The 11,102-nt window shown below is 47.2% G+C and overlaps 1 protein-coding gene across 1 annotated transcript in view; it reads right to left on the reverse strand.

Annotated features, from left to right (window-relative positions):
• Positions 1–11,102, reverse strand: part of Pcsk6 (proprotein convertase subtilisin/kexin type 6) — a 168,942-nt gene that overhangs the window by 140,527 nt on the left and 17,313 nt on the right. Inside the window, exon 3 of the mRNA XM_013350233.2 lies at positions 235–339. Coding sequence (XP_013205687.2) covers positions 235–339 — 105 coding nt within the window. The remainder of the gene's footprint in view (positions 1–234; positions 340–11,102) is intronic.

Genomic DNA, 11,102 nt, shown 5'->3' on the forward strand with positions numbered 1-11,102 from the left:
TGACTTTTTAAAATATTGGTAGATTTTATCATTTTAACTAAAATCAAGTATTTTTTCTCTGAGCAAGACACAAACATCAAGGGCATTTAGTGGATCTGACATGTTTCTATATCTCTGCTACATTTTCTTCAAAGTACATACTGAGTTAAAATTTTAGAATAGAGTCGCATTACGGTCCACTTTCAAGAGGGCAGTGCCAGATAGTCCTTAGGAAGGCTCCTGCCCTGCTCATACCTGTGGGTCCATTCTGAGGAAGGTGTGAGGGCCTCTGCTACTTAGGGTCGATCGCTTGAAGGTCTTGCTGTGGTAAAAATGGTAGTAATCGTCCAGGTTTCCAATCTGCAAAACAAGAGGCGGGGTTACTTTTCTCCAACACCACCTCACAGACAGCTTCAAAGTTCTTCCCACAACCGCTTCCCATTGCCCGAGGCTTCTTGGGCTTCCAGTGCAAACAGTCTCCCCACCCTGCTCCCCACCTGTGTCTCTGGCACACAGTCAATGTTTATGAACCGGAAGTTCTTTTTAGATAAACAACCCTAGATGATCCTGAGGAAGCACACACTCCATCAGAACTTACCGGCTAATACTGTCTAAGTTTATACTACTGTGGCCAAGATTTTTAGATATGAATTAGTGTTTATTTTGGGCCAAGTATCCCTGAGGTAGCTAAGTTAGTGTCAAGTCAGGTCCTACTCCAAAATATCCGTTGTAAACACTCTCCTTCCTCTCCACCCCATGGGTAAACCAAAATCTCTAAGAATGGACTCTCACTCTCAAGTGCATGGGGGAAGCCAAAGAAAACACACTGGTCCATCTGCTCCGGGTTTTAAGAGGTCAGATGAGAACATCCAGACCCCTGGGGTGTCCCAATTTTCTGTTATGGGCAGTTTTTCAGGGCAGATTTCAGCTTGAGACTAGGTGGAACTAAGAGAAGCCGTGTGGTCTGATGCCGTCTTCGAGAAAGGCTGATGCTTACCCCCTCCCGTCATGTCGACTTGCCCAGTGTCTGAAGATTCCTGAGCACGAGAGCATCGCTTTCGGAGGCCTGTTCGTCCTAACTGTCTCCGGCTGTATTAAATCACTGGTTAGCCACCATCCTCAGAAGCGGCATCTGAAAGTGCAGATGGACTAGACCTACCCCGGTACTGTTCTGTGGCCCCTACTCAGCCAGCTGGGCTGCTGACACAAGGAGGGACTGAAGACAAAGGAAGCCCCCTCTGCACCCACCCACCCACGATTTCACTTACAGATTAATCTGTAGTCGATTGTGATCCAAAAACACTTAATGGAAAATTCCAGCAACAAGTAATTTGCATCTTATAGACACATTACTATCGTTCTATTCATTACTGTTGTTGATATCTTACTGTGCCTAGTCTTCAAACTACACTTTATCTATATATGTATATGTAGGAAGAGGTACAGTAGGTGTATCTACCTATCTATATGCCTACACATGATTTATAACTATATATAATGTATCTTGTAGTGCTATCCATTTATACATATCATATATAGAATGTGTATATGTCCTATATATGTGTATATGTCATATATACATGATAAGTATATATCCATATGTACATGATATTCATTTGTACATATCAAGTATATGTATATAGTACTGTAATTGGCCTCTAGAGCAATCTGGACGTGATGATTTTACATATAGATTTTCAGTCAGATAAGTTTCATTCAAACTCTTCCCACCATTAGCCATGTGTTTTTTGTTTGGTTTTTTTTTTTTGGTTTTTCGAGACAGGGTTTCTCTGTGGCTTTGGAGCCTGTCCTGGAACTAGCTCTGTAGACCAGGCTGGTCCCGAACTCACAGAGATCCGCCTGCCTCTGCCTCCCGAGAGCCATGTCGTTTTGAGCAAGGATATTCAATCCCTGTTTATCTCAATCCCTTCTGAGTAAAATGAGAATGAGATTACTTACCCTTATGCTATTTTATGTTTCTGATTCCCCTTGACTTTCACCAGGACTAAAGTTTGCCTAGGAGAACACCGTCAGCTGCCCCAACCTCACAGCCACTCTGTCTATCTGTCTGCTCTAACTTGCCAATGCCCAATAGAGATGAAACGACAGTCCTTAGGACAGACCACGGGATTGAGATGCTGTGAGCGACCATTTCCACGTCTTTGCACAAGAAGACAGGGTGAGTATACAAAGAGGTTCTGCTGGGGTCTCTGCCACCCTCAGCTTTCCCTGCCAGCCAGTCTGGCAGCCCAGCTGCTTCCTGTTCTTACATTGAGGAGACAGCCCTTTTTCTATTAAAAATATAAAGCCCCTCTACTCAGGCTTGTCCTGCCTGGCATGTTCTGTTCTCACACACAGAGAACATCAAGTACTAAGACAGTCAAGTGTCAACCTACTCAGTGCTGAGAGCTTAGGGTGACGCTAACCAATGACAGCGCTTACTGGGGGCTGGGATTAGCTCTCCGGCTCCTTTTTGAGGCCCCTCCATTCCTCTCTTAAGGTCTCAGATGCTGTGGATTTGGGATAAAACAGGCTGCCTGACTCTTTCTGTTGGAAATCCTGGACTGACCCTCTCTGGGCTTTCATTCCTCATGAGACGTCAAGTATCATTTTGCAAGTTGATTTGTTTCCAGATCTGCTGAAGGAGAGAGCTATGTATATGAGGGGACAAGCAGGGCTCCGGGTAGGTAGTTAGCACCCCATTCACGGTTACCTGCAGCTTACCTGCAATTCCAATTTTCTGTCCATTTTCTACATCTTTTTCTGCCATCACAAACGCCACTGATTCTGCCCTATCTTATGCACAGGCACTTTTCTCTTTTCCTACAGGTAAATCCTATTGCTCACTCTCTAAACAAGTGACCCAAAGACTGCTAAAGTATACCAGACCTATATGAGCCAAAGGCGGTCAAGGAGCCTCACTGCCCAGCAGGAATTAGTAAGGAAGAATGCCTATGAACCGCCACTATCCCTGTGTGTGTGAGGGGACAGGGTACATAACTGTTGGTCTTTTAAGTCTGAGCATTCAAGTCAGTGCCCTGTTAGAGAAAAGGTGACAGGGGAATGACATTTGCTGTAAATAAATGGTTCCATGTAGAGCCACCTGGGGCGGTCCTGGAGGTCATTCGGGGCAGTACTGGCCTCTGGGTAGCTGAGCCACGCCAGGGGAACCATGCCTTCCCTTAAAAGTCCCAAGGTCACCTGGTCCCCTTGTCTCTGGGCCACCTGCAATCATCCTTAGAAATGGTCCACAAGGTCTTGGAAGACGGAAAAGAACAAATGACCCTCACAATACTAACTGGGCAAATGGCCTCTGGGGTCAGCCGTGGCCAGCACTGCACCTGTTTGTACATATGTCCAAATCGGCAGGAGGGTTGAGTTCCACCGCAGAAGAGAAGGGGCCCTCAGCCAAGGAATCCTCCTGCCCTTGCAAAGCTAGCTGCTAACACAGGGAGCTGCTTCAGCGAAGCCAGGCAGCATCTGGCCTTTGGTGCCTGGCTCATCCTGATTGGCACCATGACTTCAAGGTTATCCATGTTGTATTACGCGTGAGAATTTTCTTCCAGTTTAAGGCCAATGAACACTGCATTTATGGTGACGGACACAGCTTACTTCCTCATTTGGCTACTGTGAATGTTACCGCTATGGACAGGGTGTGCCAATATTTGCCCAAGTCCTGCTTTCGCTTCCTTTGGGTACATTCCCAGGTCCTACTTCTAGAACGACTGGACTGGTCACACCCACTTGTTTGCTTATGGAGCCATTTCCTGTTGCTCCTCCTTTGCTGTTGCAGCTCTTGAGTTCTCACCTGGCCCTGCTGGAGCAGCACTTACGAGGCTTGGAAACTGCTTTTTCCTACCTCAGGCTGTGGTCATGAAGAGAGATGACAGGATACCCGGGTGGCAGGCCCCAGGCGTGGACAGAGTCTCTGGGGGATGGGTCCGCTCTCTGGCTTCAACCAGATGGTATCTGAGAGTGCTCTGCCCCTGACTCCTGTGACTCTGACTCTCTCCACCTCAGCTGTGCCATTTGTAAGAGGAGGTCATCATATGGGGAGACTGAAGCTCCAGTGTCCACGAGAGGGGGAGGGAAGCTCCAAATTTCTGAATTAGCAATACCTCCATTCTGTCCAAAGGCCAGCAAAGATAACGGACACTAACTGACATATGAATTCACAAGTAAGACTTGAGATGACTGTTATTCCCTTGGTTTAACTTCAGGGTTAAACTGGCAGATACTAGACTTGTAATGATATAGAAGTCTCCTATCCAAGAGCCTCGGTGGAAACTTGAAGCTACCAATAGTACCAAACCCCATAGATATTATGATTTTCCCCTATATATACATGCTCACAATGCATTAATAAAATTAGGCGTGGCATTTAATAACAAACTAGAACAAACACAATGAATATAAATATATCTATGATTCTAAAGCAATGTAAAGTATAAAGTACTTGAGAATTTTTTATTTAATGTCTTTAGGCTGAGGTTGACTGTAACTACAACCATCGGATGTGAGTCCCTCAGATAATGAGGGACTCCTGCGGACAGAAAAGGCAGAAGCAGGCAGCAAAAATCCTTTTCTGGAAGAAAATGTGTGCTGGGGACAGAACAGGGTCTCATACATGCTAAGCATGTACCACAGAGCTTCACTCCCAGTCTAGAAACGTCCTTATCCTGGTTTGACACTCATTCATAGGAACACACATGCTTGGCTGTCTGGCTGTCCATCCCGAGCTGCTGTCACTGGGCCATGGCCTGGGATAGTCTATGCCAGACACTGGCTCTGCTTCCGCAGTCAGTATACACACCCTGCACAGCCACTGCTCAAGCCGTCTCCGAATAGCCCCTCATTACAGAGATAGATACACTGGGTGCCACAAACACTTCCATGCACAAGCTGGGGGCAGCTTCTCCCCCCTCCCCTTTTGTGGAAGGAGGAAGCCCATCAGACCTGTGGCCTTCCTGTCTGGTCCCTTCCCAAGCCTCTGTCTGCTCTTCATCAGCAACACTGCCTGCTGCAGTGTAAGGCACTGTTTCTTAAATCCTAACATAAAACTTCAATGTGTTCTGTTTTCCTTTCTTGCCCACGGTATTTTCACAATGTCTTCATCAGAATCTGTCTCTGAGAGCACTATCCAATAAAACAGTTTGCCGAATATCAAATGCTCACGTCTCGCTACTCAATATCAATATGTAACTATATACATTAGTTGGTAAAATTGGCAATATCATTAAAACAGCATTAAAGGCCTTGCTAAATGTTCTCAACCAGAACACAGGAAGAAATGAGATCAAAGAACTCACAGAGAACAGAGTCAAATGTAGTTTAATTCTCCCTAACAGGAGGCTCTATTAGACATTTCAAAAACACTAGATAATTAGACACCCAGTGCAAACAAGGAAGGTACAAAGAGAGACTGGAGTTAGGAGCAACTGCCCTATTCAGTCCCTAGCTGTCCCCAACTTGCACTGAGTGCCTGGAGCTCAGAAGGCAAGCGTCAGATAGCGTGCCCATCCCAGTTAAGATGGATTCACAGCTCAGGGAGCTAGCTGTTAGGTCTAACCTCATCTTGCAGACAGAGGAACTGTGCTGTGGAACTGTGAGGTCGTTTCTTCAAGATCACTTATCTTGTTAACAATACAGCTAGGGTTCTTCGTCATCAAACCTCTATCTTTTGGAATAATGAAAGGCCAACAGCTGCTATGGAGATCCCAAAAACCTGATGTCTGTCCTCGGCAGGAGGTTACGCACACTGGGCCACAGAGCTCAGCAAGTGCCTACTCGTTTCCATTTCTAAGGGAAATTATCGGCGTCACGCATTAAGCTCAATACCTTTTCCATTATGCCTCTGTGTGTATGTGGATGGATGGCTCCAGTGCTGTATGAAGATTTGTTTTGTTCTGCTGTGTGTGAAATACTCAAGTATTGAAATACATATGCATATATATTCAGATATATATATACATACAGAGATATGCATGTGTGTTTGTGACTATGTTTATATAATATTTGAATGTATTTTATATATGGATATATAGAGGTTTATATATATAAATACATAAGCATTCAAGTGTATGGATATATGTGACCAAAGACAGGCAAATCCTTGATTTTCTCATAACCATCATACCCAAGTGGGCTGCTGGAGCCGGTGCTGACTGCCCTGATTCAGAAGCCCTGGGTTTCTGGCTCCCCATTGTGGTATACTTCAGAACCCGGCAAAGATCTCCAACAAATCTACTGCAAGTTGGGCCTGACCCCAGATGGAGGTCTGGGTGCTGACAGGGTTTGTGGGTCCTGGAGCAATAGAGCAGCTGAGCCCTTCCTAGGAGGCTGATCCTTCTCCCGGCCAGCCAGTTGACTCCCACTTCCCACTCCCTCCCCCCACCCTGGAACTCAACTTGGGGCCATTGGCCGCTCTGGAGCTTCCCGTCCCTCCATCCAGATGGATCCTGAGTACCCTGCATGGTCAAGGTCAGGGCGTTGGGAGACTGGAGCGTGCATACTCTCAGCATCTCTGTCCTTAGGCTTGGGACAGCACAGGGGTCACAGATAACTCCCACCACCACTAGAGCAGCCATTGCCATCCTTTTGTCCCCCACCCCCAACCGTCTCAAAACAGTCCCTAAAATGGTCCACTGCCCTGTTTCACGGGGGCAGGCCTGGGGTGCTGAGCCGGCCCATTCATCTCTTCAAGGGCACCACACTCCAGCCCTCCCCAGCTCCTCCCTGTCACAGAGGACAGCACGAGCCCCTCGCAGAGTACATCCGGATCGTAGCCACCAAGCCAGGCCACCTCTCTTGCCACAGGCTTGTCCTTCAGAGACGCTGCCAGGGTGAGAGCCCTTATCTTGCTGCTTCATCCCCCTGTGCTGCTAGTGCTGGACCTCTGACCCTGGCTCCACTAGCTCCTGCTACTGGTAATCTTATCCTAATGTCATCCCTGCCTCCAGGAAGCCTTCCCGGATGCCCCAGACTCAGCTGGCCCCCCTGTCGCCATCACGACTCTCACCACTTCCCCCCTTTGCTGAAATCTCAACAGCAGGAATGACAGCACCTGTCGGGGGTCTCTGGTGTACAGAAGCTTGGAAAACATAGCAAAGCCAAGCAAATTTCAGAATTCCAGACCCAAATGACATCAGATAGATGTCATTCCACCGATATAAAGTAGCTCAGGGAAAGTTTGAGTATAGAGGCAGGATGGACCGTCCCTAGTCCCTTCCCTCCTGGCCACTACTGTCTTCCTTTGTACTCTCTCCCAACCGGCCCCCTTCCAGGACAGCTGTGAAACTGGAAAGCGTTATGCAGTGGAGTCAGGACACCAACTCCCGGCTGGAGGCTGGGGCAGACACAGCCTCTGAGCTATCTAGAAGGCGTAGCTCATCTACTCAGGCGCCTGGAGTTCATTCATGGGGAGCACACCCACAGATGTGAGGAGCACGGAGAACCTGCAGAGCCACAGGAGGGGAGTGTGAGAGCTGTGTCTGAGCCGAGTCTTTTGAGATTTTATTTTAAGCACAAGCACTTATTCTCACCCTAGGGTGAGCCCCGTAGTGCTGCCAGCTGGAGTTCACCCTGTGTTCTTCAAGACAGCGTTACTTGAAGGAATGGAGGAGGAGTCCCAACCTAATCAACCATGTCTGACGTGCAGCAGAGCCACTACTGAAAACCAGCTTCCACCCCAGATGACATCCAGTCTTCCAAAAGTCCACCATCCCCAGGGTCAGAAAGCTGGCTCTGTGGGGAGTTGCCTACAGTCCAGGAAAACATCATCCCACCTCCCCAGGCTGGAGCAACTGAATCTGTTCCCTCAAGGGAACAGCTGATAAGCAGGCCTGGGAACATCGCCCGTCAAGGTCTCCAAATGAATGGGTAGAAGATTTGCAGCTTCCAACGGAAAAAAATAAATAAAAAATAAAAAACGCATCCCTTTATCACTCCTGGAGCCTGCCCTTGGCTGGACACAGCCGTCTCCAGCCCCTCTTCCGTGCAGCTGCAGCTAGCGGCTTCTGGAGCTGCAGGTCTTTCTTTGGGTTGACTTCTTCCAAGGGCTTTGGCTTTCTGGAGGAGTCCACGTCTAAGTCACGGTCCCCTGGGCTCAGTTATATAACACTATTGATCCCAGTTGGCCAGCTTAAGAAAAACACGACTAATTAGAACCCGTAAAAACCTACACACCAAATTAATTCTGAATTGCTCTGGTGACTTCCTACTAAAAATGTTATAAATAGAGATGGCCACCAGGCCTATATTTAGCCTGTGCTAGGCTACCTGGTATTTATAATTAAGGAAGTCCCGAGGGATAGAATGGACATTTTGTTGTTGTTGTTTTTTACAAACTGCTTTTCCCATTTCAGTCACATAGACACACAGTCACATTCAGTTACTGCAATGATTACAGTCCCACCCGAGTTAAGACACCGCACAGTTTCTCAGTCCTTTTTAAAATTATGTTCTCCAGCACGTTACACACCCAAATGGTGCAATTAGGCTGGTCAACCTCCTGCAAATCCCTGAAAAAAAATAACATTAATTTTGATTTTGGAGACTTCATGTTTTCTTCCCTCGAGTTGCTGAAGCAAACAGCCCAGTTTCCGACGAGGAAGCTTGACTTATATCCACTTGGCCTGCGCTGTCCTGCGCGTAGCTGCAACCTTTCTGAAACTGTACTCTGTATTCTAAAGAGCTTACTAGTTAAGAAATTCTGGTGGTCGTGTGAAGTTTGTTATTGTTCACTATCCTGAATATTCACTTCCGTTCTGATTTGATTTGATTTAAAAAGTGATGCACGTGACTCTTTCTCCAGGTTTCCATCCTAAGAAGAGGGCGGGTTTGTGTGGGGAAGGGACTAGGGGAGGGCCTAGGGTCACCCAGGGCAAAGCACTACCGCAGGAGCTCAGCAGGTAAGGAAGGTGTCCCCCTCAGTGATGGAGATCCTGAGGTCATCTGAGGGAGGGCAGAGTGGCCCATTCTGGACATCCAGATTATGAGCAGGTGCCCAGTTTGGGGGTGGAAATCAATGAACATGTCAGATGGGTTAGCCACAGGGGCATTAATAGATCAATACATCAGGAACAACAGAAGCCAGCTTTCCCACCGCTGGAGAAGGGCATCCATACGAGGTGAAACTCCAAAGAGAATTCTATGGGGAAAGACTGGAATAAGACATCCTTGTAAATTCAGTTTTCAGTACAGACAGAGAAGTAAACATATGCAGTTTACATACGTGTGTGCTGTGGTTTGGATATGTGTCATCCAAAAGTCCATGTGCCAAAACCTTGGTCATCAGCCTTAGGGAGGAGCTAGGACTATTACAAGGGGCAGAGCCTCATGGGAGGAAATAAAATCATTGAGAACAAGCCAATGAAGGGACTAGTAGGACCCAGGGCCCTCTCTCTCGTTTCTTGGGTGACATGAGGCAGGTGGTTTTGTTCCCTTGTGTACTGTCACCAGGACCTACAGCTTGGCTACAGGTCCAAAAGCAATGGGACTATGGGCTGAAACCTCCCCAACTGTGAGACAAAACAAGAGTTTTCTTCTTTTGTCACAGGATCAGAACACTGTTTAATGAGGTGTGTGTAGATATAGAAGCATAGTGCCAACCTGAGCCCGCAGCCCCAGAACGACAATACTCCAAAGCAACGAGCACACAGGAATGCAGCTCTTGGTGCTCACACACACCATTTTCCTACTGGAAGCAGCAGGACTCTGTCCATGGCTGGTTCTAGCCCTGGGACGGTAGCGGTAGAACAATGTGCACTATTATAGTTGGCAGAAAGCAAGCAAAAGCCCAAAGAACTCTAGAGACATTTCAAAAGGATACAGAGGTTGGATGGAAGGGAACCCACTGACTAAGCAAGGCACAAGACTAACAGACATGCTAATGGGCTGTGACCTCTGACTAAACCGGGAAACCGTGAGTTCCCACAGACATGAGTAAACTCAAGGTTTCAAAGCAATTTCTGCTTTGGTTTCATAAGGTTTCAAAGTAGTACTATACAACATACTTACAATTATAAAGGCAAAAGGAGAGATTTTACAGTGTAAATTCTGATCAAAAACTACCTGAGTCAAGTGACCTACATAAGAATTACTGGCGAAGCCCTGAACAATTAGCCGGGGGACTGTGGCTGCTTCAGAATGGTTTGCCTCCTCCAAATCCCACCATGAGACGTCAAGATGGTGGAAACCTAAAACTGAGGCTTAGAGATGAGATCTTTCGGGAGAGACTACAGTTAGATAAACTCAAGAGGGGAGTCCCCATAACTTGAGTCTTGGTAGCTTTATAAGAATAGGGACAGATACTTCAACACAGGAACATATTCTCCCTGATTCCTGCCATGTTGTGACACCCGGAGCCAGCCTGCGACCCTGCCAGCCGGGACGGGCCCTTGACTTTGGACCTGCAGAAACATGAGCCAAAATAAACAGCACTTTCTTTCTAACTTACCCGTTCCCATGCTATTGTCATCGGCAACAGAAACCAGGCTAAGATGTGGCCAGGCACCACAGCAACCGGTGCCGCATCGTCAAACTGTTCTGTAACAATTCCATCAAGACCTGACAAACCCAACTGGAAAGATACTAGTATGCAAAAAAGGTTTAGGTCATGAAAGTCAAGAAAGCACTAACAAATGCTGCACAGTGGAGGAAATCCAACGGCAGTGCCATGGCCTCCCTGGAGGTCACGCTGGAACCCAAGGCAAAGGGAAAATCAGCAAGACTGCACTGTGTTGCAAATTCTGATGCTTTGCTCATGGATTTTCATATATTAATCGTTTAAACGCTACAGCGATTGTTGCTCATCTTGATGATGGAATCTTTCAGTACCCCTCTGAGCCCTGCAACCACACGCCGACCTCATCCTGCCCTACTGCCTAGCCTGCTAATGAGACCTGCTCACCCACTGTAACCCCGATTCTGAACAGTATAAGTCGGCTTCTGCCACTATAGCAAAATGCCCCAGACAATTTGTGAAAAGAAAATGTTTGTTCTGCCTGACCATTTTGGAGGTCAGAATCCACAATTAAGTGGTCCTAGCTGCCTGTGGTGTGTACAGGCCATCTGTACAGTACCGCCTGTCTACCACGGGATGGAGATAGAAACACACACACACA

This window comes from Microtus ochrogaster, chromosome 22 (assembly GCF_000317375.1).
Source record: "Microtus ochrogaster isolate Prairie Vole_2 chromosome 22, MicOch1.0, whole genome shotgun sequence".
Classification (NCBI taxonomy): domain Eukaryota; kingdom Metazoa; phylum Chordata; class Mammalia; order Rodentia; family Cricetidae; genus Microtus; species Microtus ochrogaster.